Genomic DNA, 25,482 nt, shown 5'->3' with positions numbered 1-25,482 from the left:
GTGTGTCCATTGCTTTAATATGATTGTAGATTCGTCAACCTTTACTAATATACACGCTAGCTAGTTGCTTCCTCGTCGGCGGTAGGACAGATGTCTTACTTCTGTGATGGCTGCGAAAATCTCATCATAATGTGTGTGCGTGTGTCCATTTCTCTGATGTGATCGTACGATCCGTTCGCTTAAGTACGGAGTTTAGTGGACTTAATGCTAAAGTAACTATAAAAAAATTTATTAAGAAGATTTTCACATCCCTAAAATTGATGCCATTGTTTAGACTAAAGTGCAAATTAGCCTGCTCATCCACTTGTAACAAAACATAGAACATTCATGATAGCTATAGTCGCTTCCTCGTCGGTGATGGATCAAATGCCTTACTTCTTTGCCAAAATATCACCATAATGTATGTGCGTGTGTCCGTTGCTCTAATATGATTGTACGTTCCGTTGGTCTATACGGCCTAAAACACAAACATATAGTTACAAGTTTAAAAACAGTTTCAGGTCCAATCAAAAAGTCGTCTGTGAGCGACGACTCGTCCTCCGAGATGATGGAGCTAGAAGATTCTGTGCTGGTGGCGGATCCACAGCTTGAGATCAGCATGCGGCGCTTGCGTGAAGAAGAACGCCTCCTGAAAGAGCAGCAGGCTGCTATGGAGGCGTCTGGCAACACGGACGACATCGCAGCGCTGGAACATCAGGACTTATTGCGCCATAATCAAGTATGTAACACGTTAATGATGTATTCTCACAAGACCTTTATTCCACACTTCTTTATTAAAATAATGCTATTGCGAACTCTATTCATTCAAGACTTTGTATTTCATTTAACTATTTAAATGTTTGTGCTTGAGTATTTAAATTTATTTTTTGTCACTCCGATCAAAATTATACGTTATTTTACAATACATTTGTTGAATGAATTTTATACAAGTTTTACGGTTAGGGTGTGTACTGACGTAGTGTCATGTAATGTAAAGATTCAGAATTCAACTTTGAGCAGCGCTGGCTCATTTTTTGCGCAACGGATCAGCCTGGCTGTCCAGCGCGGAAATGCAGCCAGTATTCTTGGCACCATTCCACGCGGGCGTGATTTGTATTGTAAATTAGATAAGGCTAGCTTTCAGTTTTCTTGTATTATTTTCAATAAAAAGAATCTTTGAGCATTACATTACAATGGTGCAGTACAGAGGATGCTTTTATAATATTCACTCACTACAATAATATTCGAATTTGTATCATTATTCATTACAAAAGTGAGCAATGTAATGCTCGGCTTGACGTGCTCACGATATAATAACCAAGCTTTACATTACAAATGGAATCAGTCAGTATGCACCCTAAGATTTATGAAATCGAACGTATTGAAAGACGACAAACGTGCCCTTATATGTATTTATATACAAATACAAAATACATATACAATAATAAAAAATAATAAAAATATATCAAGCAGTTACAATCTAGGTAGGTACCTCAAATAGCCTTGACTCCCAAACTAGGAGGTCCTTATCTTGTGAGTTATCTTGGGAGTCACAACGTCAATCACGTGTATAATGCATAAATATTGAGATCTCACTCGCCATTTTAGCTCTGTGTCAACTGTCATGTCAAAAGTACGTTTTTAGTCCCTAATTTACATGTACTGTACTTTGACATGACAGTTGACACATAGAGCTAAAATGGCGAGTGAGATCTCAAAATGTTAGCACTATAACATGATAATCTTGTTGATAAATTATTATTATTAAGTATTGATATTGGGGCTTACGAGCTTTTGTAAACGAATGGATCTGAAACCCAGCTAAGACAACAAGAGCTGCTGAAGCAACAAGCCAAACTGGCGAAACGGGCCACCAGGCCTGATGAGCACCGCTGCGAGCTACGTCGGCGTCCCGGTGCCTTGGCGATCCCAACACACGGCGCCGCGCCCGCGCCCGCACATGGCGCTGCTCCCGCACACGGCGCCGCGCATGGTTCAGCGTTCGGTGTCGGCTACGGATCTGGAGTGGGAGCGATGTACGGCATGGCGCCGGGAACCGTCTACGGCTCAGGACACGTAGCCAGCTGCGGCGCCGGGCACGGAGGTGTCACGTGCAACGTGCGCGTCAACCAGCTACACGGTGCTACTGCCGAGGCACTGGAAACGGACGTCTGACCAACGGGTATGTAGCCTTTATCTATCTGTTCATCTTTTATATTGTGAATCCTATTAAGCCGCGTTTACACCAGTACAAAATTGCGTCACGTATTGTCTAGAATCTCGCCTGCAAAGTCTTTTTCCTTGTAAATTTTTACGTTATACTTTCTATGCGGGCATAATCTGTCCTCATCTGAATCAATCTTTGTGCATCAACAAGTCGTAGTAAAAAAATTAAAAAACGAACTGAAAAATAAAAAGTCCCGTTTGAAAATGGCGCCTGCTGTCATACTTATTTTTTATTTTTTCAACAAATTTTGTGCCATCTTACTCGGGATTATGTGAAGATTCTAACGATAGCCCATATATCCATTTGTGTTCAGGTATTTAGAAGTAATGTTGGAATAAAGAGACTCACATATAGTCCGTATAAATTACTTCTCACGCGCCATTGTAACATTATGGGTCAACTGTGAAATTTGACAAAAAAAGTTAAAATGGCACATGAGGAGTCAGTTTTTACGCATTATACATGACAGCCAAACTGCCTCCATGAAGATGACAATGATTGATGATTAACCGGATAAGTCAGGATTACAACATATTAGATTTAACCGAGGCTTCGTGGGCGCACTATTAATATTCTCGCACTATGAGAGACAACACAAACTACCCTCAACAATAACTATAGCAATAAATGATTATGAGTCATGACAACACCGTCTCTTATGACTAGACAACTCTAACTAACCCTACCTAAGTCCCAACCTACACCGGCTCCTCCATCCCCATACCGGTCCCAGACCAACCAACTAACCTAGCACACCACAACCTAGTACTATACCCTCAAACAACAGATACCACACAGGTACCTAACAACAATAATTTACTGTTTACTACTGAAAGACGGCGCGGTCGACATACATATATACATGAACACTGAACACATTATACTCTTTTTTTGGGCAGTAGCGTAAAATGACAAGAGTACCTAAAAATCTAAAAGTATAATACAGCACAAGTTATTTGACATTCGTCTAAAAACGTCGTCAAAACCTACGAGCGCCGTTATGCCCCTTGTTTAAGTTACCCTAACGCGCTCGGCGAATACACTCGGCGAAGGCGGCAAGGCGCATAGGTACCTTTTGCGTGCGACCAGTGTTCTGGCTTACCATCTAGTATGGGTTTTCAAACACACTGCATATCACAGGCTTTTGACGCAATTCTCAAACATCGTTTTAAAGGCTGGCGGGCTCGCCGAGTACCGTTGAATCAAATCGCAATAATTCGTAACCTATACGGTACAGGCAATCGGGGTGGGGACGCAAATACCCCAATTTCCATCTTAACCTGTTGCAAACTATAGATATATAGGTAGGTATATATTTACTATAGAACTGCGTCGATCAGTGACGCGCCGCAGTGCTCTGAATCGAATTATTGTTTCTTACAAATTTCAATCAACGCGTTTCGACTCGATTCGGCGCGCCTCAGGTTTTACACAAAGTCGCTCTCGCCGAATGTGTTGGGTTAACGTGAACTGGAGGCTTTACATTACGATTCACACCGCGGAAATGACGCAGACAGCGCAATGCAGTAGGTAGTCAGACACCAAATCACGTACATGCCCTAGGCTTCTTGTAGGTTTCTTGTTGCGAAATTCAAAACGATCTGTTATGAACATAACAGTATTTTCAGTCTCGTAACCGTTTCAATTCCCTTTATTGCAAGGCAAGAAAAATTAAATATTTCTAGCTGAAATGAATGGCAAAGCAGACATAACAGTAAATCTCTGTTGATACTTTAGAGATGGATGTGAGAGAACGACTAAGGCCTTCTTACTGAAACAAACAAACGAAGGAAGCGAAGTAAGGACAAACAAACAAGCAAACAACCACACCGTTTTTATAATACTTACCTATTAGTATAGAATAAAGCCATGCCAGAAAAAAATTTAATTTTGAAACCTTACCTGTGCTGACGAACAGAATAAACACACTTTGTTATAAAATAAATGATTCCGCACGCTAACGACAACCGTGACATGGACTCAAGCTCTAGGGTGCAATTGATCCAGGGTTGAACCTCTAAGTTTTATTTTTTAAATTAGGAAATCTAACAACCGTACTCAGAGTCGCTAATCGTTACTTAAGATTGAGTTAAAACGAGACAGATTTATGTAAGAGATATAGCTCTGTCTCGTTTTAACTAAACTTAAATAACGATTAAGTGACTCTGAGTACCGTTGTAAAATTTAAACTTCGTCCGCGTGGGCAACACAAATTTGAACCCCTATTTTCCCCCCCTTACGCACTCATCCGATCCAAGTCCGTGAAAATACGTTCCTCTTTGTTTTTGTAGCTTATGACATAATATGTTGTAGATATTTTTTGTATCCGTATTTTTACGGATTCGGATCGGATGAGTGCGTGATCGCTGTTAGGGGTTGAATTTCAGAAATCCTTTCTTAGCAGATGTCAAAAGTATGGTTCACCGGGTTCACCTTTAAAATAAAGACTAAAATCGTACTTTTGACATGAAAATTGACACAAAAAGTTAAAATGGCGCGTGAGGAGTATTATTTTAGGGACATTGAGATTTAAGGCATCATTACACTACATCATTACTACATACTTATTTACATTATGACAGTCATTTTTTTAGTTATTGACGTTTTTATGCACAGGGGCCCACCAATAGTGTGGAAAAATTATTTAAATTTCAACCAGTTTATTTGCGAAATACTATGAACATGATGTCATGCATAAGGCAACCCTGTTCTTATCGGGCCTGCTGCATTGCGCTAGTTATGTCACTTGTCTGAAGCAAGCTTCTGTTGCTGTCTGATATACGTCCGGTTTTATATAACTATTCTTTAAAGCACCTAGTAACTGTTATATAAGTGCTGGCGGACCTGGCTAGGTATGAATTATGTATATATTGGTACCTATTTTCTTTTAGATAGGTACAATCTACTACTACTATTAGTCTCTACCTATTAGTAAAAATCTGATAAAATCTGTAAGTCTATTACCAACGTTTGATCTCTATGGCTCAGTGTGATAATCGCAATTTTTGATTGAATGATAGGTACCAATGATATTGTAAATGTACAAAAATTAAAACAGGTAATCAGCACTAATACCCGACTAATAGATAGGTAAACATGAAAATGATAGGAAGATAGGAGAACTGCCCATATATAGCGCTGAAACTTTGATTTTTTCGGGATAAAAAGTAGTTTATGTCACTTATATTCACCTCAAACTAAGTAACAAACGTCGTAGCTTTTTATAGCTACCACGTTTACGTACGGGGGGCGTACTGCGAGCTATGTTTACGGGCTAGTACAACAATCATTATAAAACATCATTTATAAATGCACAATTTGCACCCGAATTTCCAATCACTGGTGAAAATAACTGTAAGTATTCCATTTTGATCGCGCACCTACTAAAGGGCGCCAGGATATTTAATTAATTCCTGCGCTACATGGGCTAGAGCCGACCCTGTATCTCATTGACATAATGAACAACATAATTTTAATTAGTTTTTGTTGTAAAACATTAATATTTTTCCTTTTATTCAGTAGCCATAGAGTTACATCACATCCCGGGAAGATTTTAAATTGTAAGTCAGACGGCGAGTAAACATGTAATTAGCATGACCATATAACTGGATTTCCTCTATGCTCGCGAACCTGTGGTGCTCCGTACTCCAGTACTGCTTCTACATACACTACCGCATACACTGCGATACCCCAAGTTCACACAAATACCGACACCAACCGATTGGAACCTCATTTCAATCCATAGAGAGAAGCTACTTACTCTCTCTGTAGCGTAATCCTATACAAATTACAAAGACAAAGAATTCATTGGCATCAACCTATCACCAACGTCATAAACTTATGTTTTCGATTTTTTTTAAATAGACATAGCGAGCAACCGAGTAGGCGGGTCACCTGATGTTAAGTAATTACCGCCGCCCATAAACATTTGCAGCACCAGAGGAACCGCCGAATTTCGAATTGAATTGAATTTCGAATGTCTTTTGAAAACATACGTACTCTAAATAGAGCACGGAAAACATATTATGTTCATTTGTGGTTGGTTGGCAACTCAAAATGTTTAACGCCCACTGAGTGTTTTATCTTTGTCTTTTGCATGAGATGACGTAACAGAGAGAGTCCTATACTAACATCCCCCCGTGGGTAGAGTATAAAATTACGCTCCTACTTTTCAGAGGCCAGAGCGAAGAAATGTATTCAATAAGAGCGCTACTAGGGCGCTACTACTTCGCGAGCATAGTGATCTCTCAGGTTTTATTAAGGCTACGTTCTATTAAAAAGCTCGTTTCTTACTGAAAAAGTTTTTTCTTGAAATGAAAAAGATAGACGTTCGAAGAATCAAAACGTCGGATTTCATAGAATCGAATGCGCAATAGAGTGCTACGTGCGTGGCGTAGAGGTCTGCTACGTAACAAACGCGTCTTTTAAACTTGACTTTCTTATTAGAACTTGGCGGACACGTCGTAGCAAACAAGTCTTTTAAATGTAAATCTACGTAAATCTATGATTTTTAGAAATAGGGTGATATATTTTTAATAGGACGTTAGCCTTACAGATTGCTAGTCATTTTCTTGCTAAATTGTATGTTCGCTCAGCAGATGTTGTTCCTCGTTCGTACGTCACCTATCTGTCCCAGGCTTTAGTTTGTATTTACATACAGTACGACGTTGAAACGTCTACTTTACGTATACTATAACAATTTTCTTCGTTTAACCAGTTTTTCTTTTTAAAAAGTCTTTCATAAAGTGTTAACCCTTGTATTGCATTGATAAGGTTAAAAGTAAATAAACTTAGCTACTCCTATTTTATTGGCAAATAAATTTTTCAAAAAAAAAAACTAACATTGTTAGTTAGTTAACCCATTTACGGTAAATTTATGCTAGGCCGTGCACGGGTGCGACCGTTGACGTTGTCTGTTGTATAGTTATGTATCATTTATTGTTACATTGATAACTAATATACTTAGACATTTTTACGTCGATACTAGTTTCACCAAATCGTCATCCCCTGACAAAGTTTTTTTTTTAATTGGGGAGAAAAAAATAAATGGGGCACACGATTGAAACATTGATTATGTGAATACGTCTTGGCAAGGAAAGCCCGTGAATGGATCGAACAACAGTGTGGATGGGTATATCCCACCGTTCACGGATGGTTCATTCATACTAAAGTAAATTAAACATTCACTAATTACAAGTTTTTCAATTCGAACAACCTACAGAACTAGTCGAGCTGGACTAGTATCTACTTTGTAGCTGAAGTTGATGTTCACTCTCAGTTCGGTAGACTATTGCAGAGCCATTGAAAGCCACTTTTGACAGATGCTATTTGTTATCAATAATATGGAAGAAATTAACTTAATCATATCAAGAACTCATTAGTAAATTATTAATTAGTTATATGTATGTTTACGTACATCGACCTCTAGAAGGAGATAGCAGATTGGTAGAGCATGTCTCTGTCGTTGAGACCGGCAAAACATCATATAGGTATGAGTGACAAAGAGAACGCCGAAATGTCATTCTAAAGGCCGATGTACATTACTTTCTGCTGCGTATTTGTATATATTTGTTTAGAGACAATTGCGACTTTCTATAAGTTACAATTTTTAATACTTAGTATAATTATTTGGATTTTGTAGTTGTAGACGAATTGGGCAACTGTAAAGTCTTGTCGGAAATGTCCTCTTAGTAAACAAAATATGAAAGTTTTTTTGTTAAAGACGCATCCGATCTTAATATATTAAATAACTTTGGATAATTTGTGACTCCACACAAAGTTGAGTAATTATGTGAAGCTGAGTGATGTCCGTCCGCGTAGTTTTCTTTTTTAAAAATCACGTGAAGACTCTTTGATTTTCCAGGAAAAAAATGTAACCTAGTCACTCTCCAGGTCTTTAATTATATCTATGTAAAAAATCACATCAACCCGTTGCTCCGTTTTGTCAACAAACATACACAGCGCCTTTATAATATTAGTAGGGATGTCAAAAGTGACTTTTTAGAATGGTTTTACTGCGTAATACCGCCTCGATTTTCTCAGAACGGTTATGTGAGGTTACTCCCTAGACGTATTCACGGCAAAATTTTAAGCTTATCCATCCGTCGCTAACTAGGGACCAATTCTCTGTTTCCCCTTTCATCAACTCACTGCACATATCGTCCGGGGTTGAAAGAAAAATAGACGTTTATAACTTCGTATAGTTATTTGTTTTGTTTGTATTGTTGTGGTCGATAAGTGTTAATTCTACTGAATGTGTATGTTTTTACAAATGTCGTCCCTAGATCTACGCACAGCAATGTACACTCTACCGTACACTGAATTTCCTTTTAACAATTGGCGTATGCTTGAAAACTTAACTCGTTCGAACGAGTTACCAAAATTTCTTTTTCTTTTTCACTATATTGATCAATCTTCTATTATTTTAGCAATATAATTGGAATTAATATTGGATTGTATGATGTCTTTTAGGGTATCAAAATTCGCATGATCTCTCGAATCTTGTCATAGTTGACGTCAGTTTACACTTGTAGGCCCTTACTAAAAAAAATATACATACACGTTGAATGTATGACTATGATGTATATGAGTCATGTAAAAGAAGACTAGTTCTTGTTCGTGAGGCTGACAATGTTTTTAAAACTTTAAAGCATCATCCAAACCTGCGCGACTAAAGCGACTATGAAGCGGGAACGTCAGCAGCGCGACGGTCGCCTCTCAGATGTTTAGACGCCATGCACACCTACGCGACTACAAAAGTTACTTGACCGTGTCTGCAGAGTGGGACGCAAGCATTTAGTGATCTAACGATCAGCAACTATGCACTAACAATTGAGGTTTGCGATTCGCTTTGTAGTCACATAGGTGTACACGACAGATTCGCGTCGTGGACGCTCCCGCATCCCGTTTGTGACGCGCAGGTGTGGCCGTAGTTTAAGGCCTGGCTGTTTCTGAACTACATGCTCGTTAAATTGATACCTACAATAGTGTAAACTTGCTGCTCCGCAGATGACCTAGTGTAACTTTTCAACATATCGTGGGTTAGCCACACGTGACATAGCCTTTGAGATAAATCTGCCATTTGGTATGGACAGACAACGTGATTTGACATTTTCCTCGGTAACGAAGTCCTGGTTTCGATTCCTGGGTCGGACCAAAATAGATTTCTGACGAGAATTTCTCAGTACAAGGCCGGAGTAAAAAAAAACCGGCCAAGGGTTCCGTACTACAGTTGTATTTTTTCGACATTTTGCACGATAAATCAAAAACTATTATGCCTAAAAATAAATAAAAATCTGTTTTAGAATGTACAACTAAAGCCCTTTCATATGGTACCCCACTTGGTATAACAATCTTACTTTGAAAGTCGAAAATAGTAATATTTGTATATGAACACATTTTTTTTTCTTGTGTTGTAACCTCAAATTCACGGTTTTCAGATTTTTCCCTCATGTCTGCTATAAGACCTGAGGGACCTGAGCCAGGAAGGTCTTGCCAAATTTCATGATTCTAGGTCAACGGGAAGTATCCTATAGCTTTCTTGACAGACAGACAACAAAGTGAACCTATAAGGGTTCCTTTTTCCTTTTGACGTACGGAACCCTAAAAATCTGCGGTGTTTTAACCCTGTGTTTCGGAGAGCACATACAACCGTTGTCTGTCCTATTAATACTTTATCTTTTTCTGGTAATGTTGGATTGCCGTCCAATTGGACTATGGGAGTGAGGGAATAGAGAGTGCACGTACGTATGATTGGCCGCCGTGCCTGAAATTTGTTCCAAAAAGCAGATTAACGGAACTCGAGTGTCACGTTTTTTTACACGAAAACTTACACTCGGCACAGATCGAGAAGAAAAATTGGCAATTAAATATTATATTCTTACCTCCACATACACTGCGTGTGTTTTCCGCTTTATGTCGATCCCCTTCCATAGACAATGTTGTTTTAACTGTTCTAATTGTTAGTTTTAATAATAAGTACTCAAATATTCTAAATAATTTTAAATACATATCAAAAATTGCAGAACCTGCAGGATTCGAACCTGCGTCTTCTGGGTATCGCGCCCGACGCCATTGACCGCTAGGCCACGGTTACACTTACTGCCAATGACGAAATTTCTGATATGTATGTGCCCTGGCAGTCAAAGGCTTCGGGCGCGATACCCAGTAGACGCAGGTTCGAATCCTGCCGGTTCCGCAATTTTTGATATGTACTTATTTAAAATTATTTAGAAATTTCCTTGAAGTGTAGGTAAAAACACTATAATAAAAATTATAAAAAATATACTCAAATATTAGTTATTACTGTTACTGTGTTAAACGTTGAGCCCTCTCGGTGTGGAATGTTTATGGACTAAGGGCCAGTGCATGCCACACCTTCGTTATTTACCTGTTCATAAAGGTGTAAAAAATCTTACGTTAAAGTATAAAGTCTACTTTTTTTTCGGAATGTTATTAGAAATCATGTCATGCATTGCCAGACACTTAGTATCGTGGCAACTCCTTTGCAAATAGATCTACAGAGCGCACTCTGACTTAGCTTAGACTCAAGACAGAGTTAAAACGAGACAGCTATATCTCTTACATAAATCTGTCTCGTTTTAACTCAATCTTAAGTCTGAGCAAAGTTAAAGTGCGCTCTATAGATATAGTGCGCGCCTTAGCATCATTGCAACACCCTGCCAGTAATGATGTCTGGCAGGGGGTTGCCATGATACTAAGTGTCTGACAATGCATGACGTGACTTCTAATACTATTCTAAAGAAAATATAAAAAAATGGCTTTGTACTTTGACGTAAGATCCAAACAAACATCCAAATCAACGTTCCTCCCAGTGTTGGGGACAATACGCACAGGATCTTTCAACTTTTTTAAAATAACGAAGGTCTGGCACGGGCTGGCTCTTAGTCCATTATGTGTATTTGCAAGAAAAATACTCATTTCGGTTTAACTTTAAACTGGGCAGTTGATTGATACTTAACTGTTCGGTACTGGGATAAAATTGTGGTTACATCCAGTTGTTTTTAAAAGAACAAATTTTTTCATAATTACCTAAAATGACATTATAAATAGGTTTTTCTTAGTATATAGTGTAGGGATGTGGGTCTATAAAATGTCTATCTGTCTATCAATACAGTGCTATCTCTACTGCATTACTATAGCCACGTAATAAGTGAATTATAAAAAACCAAAGTCTAACTATCAACATTCATCTAAGTTTTTTTTTTTTAATAATAAAATCACTACTTTTAATTACGGGGAGTTGTTTATTAAATAATGTTCTGAGTAACATTTTAGTCAACTGGCCAGTTCTCAATATTAAAAAAGTATCCGAAAAAATGTTTGATAATCCCAGTAAATATCAGATAGTTTGATGTAGTAGATTTATAGTAAGTATACACTATCACATGCCCTGACATTAGAGGTCGAGATTTATAAATGTTACTCATCAAAGCAAAAACAGCATTGACATTTTAATTTACATATTATCTAACATACCTAACCTAATTTTGATAAAGGAAAATAAAAAGGAAAAGAAAATAAAGGAAGATAAAAATTTGCTGTGAACTTAAGCTGATCAGGGTAACCAATCTATTAATCAATTTGTGACATACATTTCACTTTGTGGAACTTCACGAAACGTGTACGTCCCAACGTGATTAGTCCTATCAGCGTTAAATGCGATTTTCCCGTGTAGTCCCATTCCATGCTAACCAAATGTTTTCGCTAAGTAACGGCTATAGATCTGGGCCTCGGCTATCCCGCATTGACGTTTCACTTGTAACGTTCCAGGAAAGGCGAGCCGGGAAGAGGACGCGCACACAGTGTGGCGCGGCCGACTGCCCGCACGCTCGCCGCCCGCGTGCCACGTGTGAGCGCTCGCTCCGCGCACGCCTGACGCCCGACCCGTCACAGGACACCCGCCAACCACGCCATAACCTTCTGCAGACGTACCGAGCACTCGTCCGCCTACACAGACCGACCTACAGACGTACGAACGAGTCGGAAGCCGGAGGCGGAAACCGGCATGTTTGTAGATGCAAATAACCTGGTGTCGATCACTTATGAACTATTCCTAGGTGCTTAAATTTCAAGCGATCTTTTAGTTAATCGGTTAAAATCCTAGCAATCAAATTTTTAAACGACTTCTATAAATAAATCTTTGAATACGCTTGTACCTACTATGAGTGCGATTAGCCTTGGCCATCATTGTAAATAAATCCAGAAGGCTTACCTACCGCTTAGTACACTTTATACAATTCGATACACGTGTAATATTAGGTATGATAATTCAGACAAGAGAGGTGTAAGTAATCATTCAAGATAGGCCTACGATAAATCAATTCTAAGAAGCAACATGTAACCGCTGCATTTTGCTATGTGAACCGTGTCCCGGGTGCCTTCGCCCAATGCATATTATGACGTGACAACCGTGAAGAGAAGGCGCGATGATGCAGCGAAGCCTGCGCTCGCGTATTCGCATCGACCACTGATTTAAATACTAGACGTTACACAAATTGGTATGGACAGTATGACTACTCCGAACAGGGCTCTGAAGTTGAACTCGATTAGAATACCGACTTCAAAAATGAGGCCACTGAGCCGCGCTCAACCAGTAGGTACGATCATAGTCTAAACACAGCGAGTCAATGCCGAAATGTAGCTGTCCCGACCTCTCGCAGCTCGCTCGGGAACGACTGACGAATCAGCTGAATTTCAGGCATCACCGAATCGTGTCCACTCTGTCGCTGGGTCGCAATCGCTTCCGTGCTAGATCAAAATATTTTTACGATTCTAAAATAATGTTTAGAGTCGATTTGAGGTCCGGTGAAACGTGGTCTTGATGATTATAGAACGAGGTTGTGACTTAAATATATCAACCTCGTGTGGTCAGGAAAGTAGTCGTAAGTTATTTATGTTGTGGAGATTGCCGGTGTACACTTGGAAGCGGCCGTGGATCAGTTCCCGTCCCCTGCGCGCTTGACACAGCCTCGGCCATCGTGGTGCACGCGACAACTTCAATATTACTCATAGCATGTGTCATCGATGATTCATATGTTAATATTTAAAGGCTTTACTCATTAAATATTATACAATGCAGGTGGGTTGTGATTTGTGAATAACGGAACGTTAGCGTCAGAATTTCATTTCACAATTTAAGTTCGTCTGGCAAACGTTCAATGGCCAAATTTCTAATCAGTTCAATTAATACAAAACTTTATGTCTAATATATTATAATTTATTCTTTACAATGTTAAGGATTATTTTATCTGTTAATCGTTTGAAATGTCGCTGAAAGGAGGATGGGTTATATCGTACTAGTTGATAATATTATAGACATATCCGATAAGAAGTGATTTTATACTAAATATGTTTATTATTATTGAAGTATTTAATAGGATTACGGCTAACCGCGTTTGTTGATCGAGGCTTCATTGGATCCACGAGAAGCTTTTCCTCTTGTCAATTTCTTAAATACTTATCTATGTTTGTCTGTGGATCCATAAAAGCTTGCGCCTGAAATGCTAATTTTCTAATATTATAATTATGTTGTATTCCACCTTGGACAAAAAAATATTCGGCCATCTAAAGGGCAATGCTGCCAGCATCTTGATTCTTCGGTAGTAAAATGCCTTACTGCGGTGGTTTCGATGAGGTTTTAGTTTAAACTTAATTTATTTTAGTTTTAATTTTTACAGCTTTTGGGTAACATTCAAAGGATTTATTTTTATTTTAGTTAAAAAAAATTAAATATGAATTGAAAAAATATGAATTCCTTTCTCTCTTCTTTCATTTAAATATTTTGTTGGCATATAGTTTTTCCTTGTACTTCCTACGTTAACTTTATTGATTTCCTAAAATTTTCTTTTGTTGACTTCGACAAATATATTACTCGATCTTGTTTAAAATATTTTCTCACTAATTTACTTAGATACATTCCCCAATTATGTATAAAAGCCTCAAAAGTCGTAAATTTAGACTTATTTAATGAATCCTTGTTAGTCATAGTTACTGAAATATTTTTTATCATATCATTAGTACACATGTCATAGTAAGTAAACATTTTTGTGAAAAGACATGATACTATTACGCCCTAGATTATAGTAAAGTTAGCATTTGCGTAGGGAGAGGTTCAGCTATAACAAACAGATTATTGCCAATTATTTTTATAGCTGATATAGAATGTACATAATTATTGCATAGAGCAAAGACGAGACAAAACGCACGTAAGTAAGGACACTAAAAATACGAATAATAATTTACTATAATTAATACAATACACCTGAGATTACCGAATATATCAATTTACAGCCAGACATCACAGTAAATAATAAACAAACATATTCTAAATGCAAATCGACTGCAATGTTGTGTATTTATTCATTTTTAGACATTGATTACTAAATATTAGAAATACAATAACATATGCTGCCAAATATCTCAAATAGGTACGATCAGTATGTTATATTAAATTTGTGTTATACCGGTGTTAGGAAATAAGCTTTATATTTAAATAGTTCTATCTTCCGGATGTAGGAATAAGAAGTAAGTATGCTTTATACGATCACCTCAATGCTTGAATCTGCCGCTTTAGGACACAGATTACAGATTTTTATAGAACTGCCACAAGAAATTACAAGAGATAGGTAACTTTCTAAATCAATAACGGTGACAAGTGTTGTGCTTTATTACACGATTCTGCTGTTTAGATTTCTAGTACTATAACATTATATGGTCCAAGATCCCAGTGCTGCCAGACATTACTTATTTTCTTAAATGTGTGGATGTGGGATAGAGTAGTGTTAGTGTGTACAGTGCACTCAAATTTGCTAGCTTGTGCCGACGTGACGGCCAGTTCAAAGGTATCAGCGGGTAAAGGTACATTAAAAAACGCACTTTTCATATAGTCCGAGTGCTGATTTTATGTACATTTCCTGAGTATCATAATATAAGAATTACGATTCAGTCTATAATTTAGATTAAATATGTTAATTTTTTGCGAGCTAGTGGAAATAACCACCGGTCGCACGGGAAGTGTCTGATAGTATTGAATATTAATTATCAATAATATTCTGTTAAACAGACATAAAACTCAGCACTCAGACTTTAAGAAAGTGATTAATTTTTTACATAGGTACCTTTAGCAGCTGTGAAAGTACAAATTATCCATTGGCACAAGCTTGCTGACATACGTACGTTAATATTACACGCTAACACTACTCCATCCCTCACATTTTGTTTCTCAGATAATTAATAAGGTCTGGCAGCCCTGGGATCTTGATCTATAATCGGTGCACACTGGTCATATTCATGGTAGTTTTAATTGAAGTCCGAATACTACACAGTGCAACGAGTTTGACTCGCGCGCGCTCTAGAACTTTTGCGTGTTTTTATCTGATCCATGATTGTGATGTGGAGAACTCAGCAGGCGCTTTAGAACTTTGCGTGTTTTTGTCTGATCCATGATTGTGGTGTGGAGAACTCAGCAGGCGCTTTAGAACTTTGCGTGTTTTTGTCTGATCCATGACTGTGGTGTGGAGAACTCAGCAGGCGCTCTAGAACTTTTGCGTGTTTTTGTCTGATCCATGATTGTGGTGTGGAGAACTTGGCAGAGTGATAACATACATATCTCAGAGCAATATAGGATTTAAAATGACATATATGTCTTAATTTTGAGGCATTAATTTATAAAATTACATTATTTTACCAATTTAAATTGTTGACATAAATTATTTACTTATAATTTTTATACAATTTGAAAGGTTATAAACCAAAAATTAATTTGATAGGTATAAAAATAAGTTACAGTTTGTTGTGATATTTATTAACTTTAAAATTTGATTGTGCAATTTGCCAGTTTACTGAAAGTGGTAATAAAATACAATTATTATAATATCTATTATTTATAATGGCCAAAAGGCTACATTTCTACAAAAATAACATTAAACCTGTAATTCACTCGAAGTGAGATAGAAGTAAATAAATTTATCCATTCATAAATAAACATATTTTGGTTAATTAAAGAGAAATATTTTCACTGCCAGTTCCCGGTGGGCCTAGCGTCCACTGACGGCAAGGCACGGCAAGGGATTTTCGTGTCACGAATAGAAATATAACGAAATATATGACAATAAAATTGAAATTACCATGGTCATCTACGTAGGTTTGAAAACAAAGCTGTGGCGTGCTTAAACTTGCCATGTAAGCAGCAGAATGCCTTGATAGTTTTCATCAGTATGTGCTTGCATGTAGTGTCCCATCCCAAAATGCAGCAGTGCAAAATAATGCAGTATTTAATGGATTCCATGCCGTGAGTAGGCGCAGGCCCTTAATGTACGGAAAGACACCAGCATAGTAGAAAATCTGCCAGTCCTCGTGTTATTATACTTTATTCTAAGAAAGGAACTGCTTCAAGACGGGTTTATGAGGGTATTTTTGGAGAAGGTAAAAGAAAAGATTCCGATAGACACCACAACGTCGAAATGATCACGCGGGTGACCGAGGCTGTTGCAAGTTAACCTAGATGTGTCGATGTTATTGTTTAAGTGTAGAACATGCATGTTGTGTAATATCATTAAATCCAGCATACGGGTCCATAAGCAAGAAGTCTGGCTGTTAGTAGTCTTCTGACTTGCGTGATAAAATATGTCTGTAGGTATTATTCACAGTTTTTTGACACGATATCAATATGTTATATATAAAAATATAATATATATTATAACTTCCGTTACCAATATAATTTCCAAATTATTTAGAACATAAAATTAATATAGTAATATATACAATGGGTAGGTACGCAAAAATATAATAAATTGTTGAAGGATCGATATTCCGATATTATAATTATCAAACTGTGTAGATAATTTGTATGCCCGTTGTATATATTGTCATCAAACCACGAAATAAAGTCAACAATCATTGTAATTATTTATTGACATGTTTCGATACTTGTCTCGCATGTATACAAAATATTAGAATCGCAAAATTTATTAGGTTCGGACAAAATGGAAAATGATGTTTCGCGTGAATTACTCGAGTTGGCCAAATTATATATTCTCTTTCATTGAAATCGATTTTTAGATCTTGATATTTGATAAGTGAAGGTTTAGTGTACAGGCGTGATATAAATGGGCCCGGTGCGACCAAAAAAATAAATAAAAAACAAACTATCTACTTATACATTTCCTATATGTACGTTACCTAATTATCTCGTTTATAAATATGTTTAATTTTTTGAAAATTTTATTATATCAACGCCCAAATGGAAAAACATTGTATAGGCAAAGTTACAGAAAAAAATATTTCTTAATTCTTAAAAACAGATTATTACAATGTTTTTTGTATTTAGGATCAATGTGACTGTTTATTATATTATAAGTGATTCTGTTATCGTACAAATAAGCAACTACCTACTTTTAATTGATTTATGTTACATTTACGCTAAGGAAAGTAGGGAGATTATATTATTTTAACAAAAGCGGTTAAGAAACACTAAGGGGATGGACACATGCAACTACAATTTCACATAACTAAATATTATATTATGTATAATCAAGTTTATGTAACAGATGCAGTAAAGCGATTTCTACATAGTTGTTTACGTTGTTAATGATAAATTTCTATTCAAGGAACATAACACTGTAGTTAGATAAACCACATAGATTTCGCTGAAGGAATCACGTTCTTCTCTTTACTCGAGAATTATCAATTTTGTAGTTAGGTATGGCGTTGGTAAAATTTTGAAAATTACCGCTGAAACTGCGAGGGCCGTGGCTCTATTCTGACTGTGGGAATGTAATACGGTCCTATAAAAAATTGTAATCGGTAATATTATCTGTAAATTATATTTGTTTTAAGATTTATAGTAAGGGTATATCCGCAAAACTTTTAGCCGTGTGTGGGATATCTAAACTTATTTTAGATATATATTTTGCTTGTAAATTTCGGCTAAAAAGCATTGTCGGTCGAAACGATTGCATGAATTCTAAAACTCTAATGGGACTCGACATCGCTGCTGGCGATGCGTTTTAATATACCTACGTAGGAGCTTTGATGCGTATATTGAGCTTGATTCAATAGAAGATGCAACGCAGAGGGGTTTTACTACAAAAAAGCCGAAATACATGTCACATTGTCCTGAAGAATCTGACTTTCCCAAGACGTAATTTCAATTTCAAATATTTGGGGAGTTTACACATCGAAATTAAGGTCCACTTGCACAAAGTTAAATTATTAATAATGCTGTCACTTTTTGGCAACTGCAATAAATGCTCTTGCCAAAAAGTGACAGCTTACAGGATTTAACTAGATCAGTTTAACTATTCTTGTGCAAGTGCCTTATTATATAAGTATTTTCAAAATAAATTCAAGAAGCCTAACATTTTAAGTTTTAAATCATACAAAGTAAGATCTCACTCACCATTCAAATTTTACATGCCAACTGTCATTTCAAAAGTACGATTTTAGTCCTAATTTTAAAGGTGAACCGTACTTTTGACATGACAGTTGACAAATACCTAGAGTTAAATTGGCGTGCGAGTTCTCATTTTGTACGGACTATACCTACCTTGCTAGATGTATTGCAAGATATAAATGGAGGACTTTTAGGAAATATTTTTTCGAGATGAATTTTTTATAAACTAGGACAATGTTTCATATTCATAAATACGTATTTATTTTTTCATTTTCATAACCCTCTCCGTCCAGATTAAGGCGTGTTCATATTAATATCGGTCAAATAAAAGAAAATTAGATAACATTTGCTTACCGTACACGTACTTTTTGATTTCCATTTATTTTGTTAATTTTATAACATTGGACTCCATTTGATGGACGGCAAATACTACACAGTAGGTATCTACCGCTAGTGTCAAAGTGAGACCACCAAATGCTTTGACAACTTCCACTTCAGTTTCACTTCAGATCAGGGCCGGCCCGTCCATTTATAGTCAAATTAGACGTTCGGATTTGGGGAGGCGGCAACGGCAATATCCATTATACATATATATAATATTATTGTTATACACTATTTATATATTTTATATGCATTTAGAATATATTATGATTAATGTACGATATCGATTGTGCTGACTTTATTTAGCAGATTTAAGAATACCTATAGTTTGTTCAAAATTTCGACACCGCCTTATCGCAATGGGACACCGCCTTATATATCGCAACGGGATTAGATAAAAAATAATGAGCGGTTTCTTCTAGTGCATAATTATAATATTAAACCTCTTACATAAAAGTTGAATAAGTGTATAAGATTTTATAATATTAAGAGCTTCTCCAATAGTATACAGATCAGATCTTATGAAGTTACGAAGTACTTAATCTGAAATAATCGCAAAAATTATTATATAATATTTAATGTCCATCCAGTATTATTAGATAAATAAGTACCTAATGGTGGATTCCATTTTCTAGCTCCTATAGTACATAAATGTAACATAAGTTCACCAATTGGCCAACAAAATATCTTTTAGTAAGTACCTACTAGTGTAATGGTCTTCGTTAGAAAAATAGGTCCCCTAACATAAATATTGACTTATTAGATTTCAAAAAAATAGTTTCTCTACTTATATATTATAAAAAGTATTCAATTCATTTTCAATACAATATTTATAATTTGATTGCTGTCTCTAATTAAAGAGGCAATGTAAGTACATTTTTTTTTAAATTTAATAAGTATCTCCTCATTTTTCGATTTCGCTTCGATAAAATTATATATTATTATGTAGAATACATATAAAGTTTAAAGATTTATTTAAAGCCAAAAGAGCCTGTACTTTTTTTGCAGAGTTTTGGAATTCATATAAACGTGCGACCCGTGAAACAAATAAATACTTACCCTGTTACACTTTACATTATTATGAAAGATTTTATTGAGTGGGGCGTGGACTACTGACGACTCTATATGCATACCTACTAAAACTAGTTAACTAAGCTATCTATAGGGGTACATTTGTGCAATATTTACTTTCAAATAATTTCAAGTTTAAAGTTATGTATGATGACCAATTACTCGCATGTCGCTCTATCACCCTCGCTCTTAGTCTACACACTCGCATCGGTGCTAACCAACTCTTTTCTCGCTAATCGTCGGCGTTCGGACATAACTGCTTTAACGCCTCGATTAGCAAAGCGAGTGAAATGCGATCGTTCGTGAACATTAGTGATGTGCAGGGCAGGATCACTAAAATTGTAGATCCGCGGATACGGATACAGATCTTATCTTTCTTACTCAATATGTGTCGGTGCGCGTGACCTTTAAACGATAGTTAGTGCCCCTTGACGCTTTGGGTGGCAGGACATATTTAACCTTGCATTTCTTTAAGTTATGTACTCTTGATATTTTAACTCACTACTATAAATCTATGCAATATTTGATTGATAGAGATAAAAAATAATTTAATTGAAATTTAATATTTTATTGCTACCTAATCACCTACAAATACAATTTAATCAATGTATTAAAACTTAAAAAGTTGGAAGGTCCGGAAAAGATCCGCCAAAAAATAACGGATACGGATATTGACTAGTGAACATTTCCGCGTATAGCTCGAAGGTAGGTACTGGTCACAAATGTTCACCTGATAGTAAAACAACATGACCCATCCATGCGTTAATCTTATGATATTATCCATACAACAAGTGTCTATAGAGAGTCGGCGGTAGTACCTTTTTGTGTAATATTTATTATTTTACTTTTAGGCCGCGATTACGCCTGTAAGTTTTACCCACGTAAGTAGCTTACATGATTACCTAGCTTACGACAAATTTACTCATGTAAACACTTATAACTACATTTACCTTAGTAAATAATGTTGTCAATTAATCACGTTAGTTACGTGAGTAAAACTTACAGATGTAATCGCGGCCTAATGGAACATTTTGCCAGCTTTAATGTACTGACGTAGTGTGGTGCAGTTGCGTATCAAGCAACTATTGTAAGTATCGTGTGCCAACAAATTACATTGTAATTATTGAGTAATGAGTTAGGTCGAGAAAATAAAACAAAATAAACTGTGGTTAATATCTATATTGCACATCTGTATAATAATCTCTATATATTAAAAATGCATCGCTTAATGTGTTGCTAATCGCAAATCTCGAGAACAGCTGAACCGATTTCGCTAATTCTTTTGTATAATATTCTTTGAAGTATAAGGATGGTTCTTAGGGAGAAAAATTTAAAAAATTTGGATCGACTGTTAGGCGGTACGAAGTTCGCCGGGACAGCTAGTATGTAATAGAAATAATTATTCTGATGAGAATAATTACTTTTATTATTTGCAAATTGAACTCGAACGATCGATCTTATTTAAAAAACGGTCAAGCGTGACCCAGACTCGCACATCAAGGGTTCAGTAATATAGGAAAAAAACATAAGTTAATTAATTATTGTCATAGTTATTTGGTTAAATTAAACTACTGTCTCAAATACAACCCCTATTTCTTAACAGATGTACTTAGTCGTGCCTTAAGGCTTTCTTTTTTACCATTTTGGCTTCACTACGCACTGCTTACTATCAGCGAAGAGCGCAAAACGGAGCAAGTTCGCGAATGTAGCTTGTGTAGGTACCTAGTTCATACCCTGTTTTCTAAATTTTCGATATGAGAAATAAATTATCAAAACGTATTTTATAAAATCAGGCGATAATCCGCTCTGACTCACAACTGTGCCACATGACGTCACCGCACATGATCCCGGCTAGTCTCTTACACTGTGCGAAACGTCCACTGGACGATAGGTTCTGCACAGCCTATTCCGTCAATCTTGAGAGATGTATAAGTGATGGAGAAGACGCGAAATTATCCGTTAGTTACAGCAGTGATTGTGGCAGAAACTGACAGCGAAGCCTTTCATCTAGTGGACACCTGGTACTTTGGGTCAGCGCAGACGAAGAGAAAAAATAATGTCGCATGCTCGAGTCTACAAATTAATAAAGTTATTGGTAGTGCGCTCGAATCGAACGTAGTTTACACTTACATACCCATACTAATGGTACGATTACACCTAACGAGTACAGTGGCGAGTCAGTGTCCTCGGCCGAGTACTCGGTTGGTATAAACGTTTTAACGAGTGCAATTTCTGCAATTTCGCCACAATTTCTCAGATTGTGGCGAAATTGCACTCGTTAAAGTGTTTATACCAACCGAGGACACTGACTCGCCACTGTACTCGTTAGGTGTAATCGTACCATAACCAATGAAATTTTGTAGATACCTACGTTCTTTTTTTCAATTCATAGACTAGCGCTTGGCTGCAATCAGACCTGATGGCAAGTGATGATGCAGGCTAAGATGGAGCGCGCTTGCCTAGAAAATTCATTCAATTCACTCTTGACTTGAAGGCACCCATATTATAATTGGAGGGGAAAACTTAACGGTTCGAATTAGAAATGAGGCAAATCGCTTCGTACGTATCCGTGAAATTTCGACTGAGTGTCTTGTCGATGCCTTGCGGTACGATAGTAGAAAGGTGAAGGAACTAGGAAGTTTCTAGGACCTAAACACCTATATTATGTCTGCGGTTTTCCAGATTTCTTTTAAATATTCAGTTTCAAAGTTAAACGGTCTCAAGAATTTACATACAAGTCTTTAAATCCGTGTTTCATTAAAACTGCCTAGTTATTTTACGGGAATTTGGCAAATACACAGATATTAATTTAAAAAACGTGTCTACAAAATTTCATTAATTTTGTTTGCCTAGTATTCAAATAAGTGTAAAAGAACATAATAAGCGTACCTACTGCGAATAAACTGCTCTTAATACTCAATTGGACGAAATAAAAATAAAAAATACTTAATAATTATATTATCCGTGGGATATTGCTCGAACATAATATACCTACACCTCTGCTCTGGCCATCAAAGGTACCCACGCAGTGTAAATTTAGCAAGTCGGAAATCTAAAGTCTTTTTAACGTCAGCGTATGCATCGAAATGTGTGAATGGTTTTATTTATTGTGAACTTATATACCGTGGAGCTATTATGACATGAAGTATAAACTTAGTAACAAAAATAATTATAATCAACTGTCAAATAAACCTTGGTTACTTTTTCTTGAAACCTTGTTATTTATTAAGCATTATAGAGGATGGAATTAGAATGCTAGCAAAAATGGAGACGGGTGATATCACTCATGATTAGGCATCTACCTACTGATAAGATACCATAAAAAACGCGAAAAAATAAATTTTAAAAACCTGTATTTTTAAAAGTTCGAATTGAATTGCAAATACAACATCTGAAGCTAGAGGTCAACGAAAGTTGCGTAGATAGGCACCGCGGGGTCAATGCCGCGTCGTAGGCGGGACATTAACCCCGAGTTTTGCACGCTATACCTACATTGCGGGTTTGAAAAATACTAAATCACTAAAACTACAAGTATAAGGTAAATGGTTATTGGTTTTGGATTGTGTTTGAGTAGTATAATAAGAGCGCTAAGTTGTTGCTAGTGTTCTAATTAGAACCCTGTATATCTGCACTGTGTGGTACTCTTCATTTGAAATAGGTAAGTATGTGAATTTTAAAGAGTAGGTACCCAAAATGTAAAGCAGGCAAAACAAAAACCAAGACAAACTGCAAAGCAACCAGTACAAAAATCACTATGAAATATACTTTTATACTTATCCCGACGCGTGTGTGTAAGACTAAAAATAAAAAAATAATATTATAAATCATTGACTTATATAATATTATATTACTTCGTAAGGACAGGGCCATTGAACAAGCAAAATGGCACCGATTCATTGGTCCTAAAAAGTTTATTTAGCACCGATGCAACCTCAGTGACGTCTGGATTTCAAACGGGTCGTTCATTAGTATCTAAGAGGTGGCGCTGATTTATTTGGTTCCAAAACCGTGAAAAATTTTATTCGCTTGGGCATATCTTGTCATTTATATAGATGTTATAAATAAAGTAAAAATATTTGATAAGATAAGAAAACAGAACTTCAATTAAATAGGTAGGCCTGTTGCTTCATGTCAAAGAAACATTTCGCTAGGAATTTTCATAATTCATTAGGTACCTACTCCATATTATATTGTAAACTTTACCTATTGACCTTTTCAGTCCGTTAGGAGTTAGGACCACTTCCCGATATGACCATTCCTCGGTATGTCCATTCTCCTCGTATGACCACTTCCTACCTAAATAGTGCTTGTTTTTTGTTACTAAATTTATACGTCAGGGGTGTACCTTATATAATGTTTCCTATGTCACGATTGCTAGTAGATGAGAGACTACGGAGACTATGAACACTCAAGTTACTTGGCGTTTCATTAAAATCTACAGAATCGTTGACAAGTAACATCGATCACACGCTCATCTGATCCGAGTCCGTGAAAATACGGATATAAAAAATGTCTACGACATATGTCATAAGCTACCATACAAAACAAAAAGGAATCAGTTAGTGCGTAACCGCCGTAATAGTGATAAAATCGATCAAGTGCGAGTCGGACTCACACACGAAGGGTTCCGTGCCATCGTACAGATATATCTCTTCATTTTTTCAAATTATTATGGCGGACATTTTGGAAATTTTGTAATTTGTTGTTATGGCGTCTATAGAAATAAATCCTGTGAAAATTTCACCTATCTACCTAATACGGTTCACGAGATACAGCCCGCTGACAGACGGACGGACGAACGGTCCCGTTGGCACCCTTTGGGTACGGGACACTAAAAAGTAAAGTGGGTTACACAATATACCTACGAGTAAGTATTCATAACTTCAGTTAAAGAAAAACTTTTAGTTGAAGTTAAGAAGTCCTAATTTGTGCAATCAATTTTACTTTTAGTGACGGTTAAAATTTTAACGTAATGTAACTTTAACAGCCTGTCTTGTGCAGGTGGACCTCAGTCTTCTAATAGAAGGACTTGAGAAGCGTTGGATGCTGTTTCAAATCGCTTTCACGATGCGAACACCTGTGTGAGTGTTGTAGGCACGGCGACCGACTTTCCCATTTCATAGTCGCTTTGTAGTTGCTTAAAACTAGTCTCTTGTCTACTGTAAAATGTAACTATAAAATTTGCTTGGTTTCAATCATAAAATAAATACCTGATACACAGTGTGACTGGGGCTTTTCCATTTATATTATCCCTATTATGTACATAAACTTTAAGTTCGGAAAGTACAGTGCTGTAATTTATAATTTAACAATGTACCTATTCTTCTGAGTTGTGAATGAGAAATGTATAAATGATTTAATAAAGTGAAATGGATGTTTCATTTTGAACCTTACGGTGCGAGCGCTCCTG

The 25,482-nt window shown here is 36.6% G+C and overlaps 1 protein-coding gene across 6 annotated transcripts in view; it reads left to right on the top strand.

Annotated features, from left to right (window-relative positions):
- Sh (Potassium voltage-gated channel protein Shaker) overlaps positions 1–25,442 on the top strand; it is a 345,233-nt gene extending 319,791 nt beyond the window's left edge. For 4 of the 6 annotated variants that reach the window (XM_069508966.1, XM_069508968.1, XM_069508969.1 and 1 more), the window contains 3 exons: positions 495–718; positions 1,801–2,161; positions 11,999–25,442. In XM_069508966.1, coding sequence (XP_069365067.1) covers positions 495–718; positions 1,801–2,154 — 578 coding nt within the window. In that variant the 3' untranslated portion in view covers positions 2,155–2,161; positions 11,999–25,442. Of the gene's footprint in view, positions 1–494; positions 719–1,800; positions 2,162–5,725; positions 5,767–6,381; positions 6,458–11,998 lie in introns of all 6 variants that reach the window. The other 2 variants (XR_011238461.1, XM_069508967.1) reach the window with 2 other exon arrangements.
- Positions 25,443–25,482: the final 40 nt, after the last annotated feature.

Source organism: Maniola hyperantus, chromosome Z (assembly GCF_902806685.2).
Source record: "Maniola hyperantus chromosome Z, iAphHyp1.2, whole genome shotgun sequence".
In the NCBI taxonomy this organism is placed as follows: domain Eukaryota; kingdom Metazoa; phylum Arthropoda; class Insecta; order Lepidoptera; family Nymphalidae; genus Maniola; species Maniola hyperantus.
The sequence above is the reverse complement of the archived record's forward strand: the minus strand, read 5'-3'. Positions and strand labels throughout refer to the sequence as shown.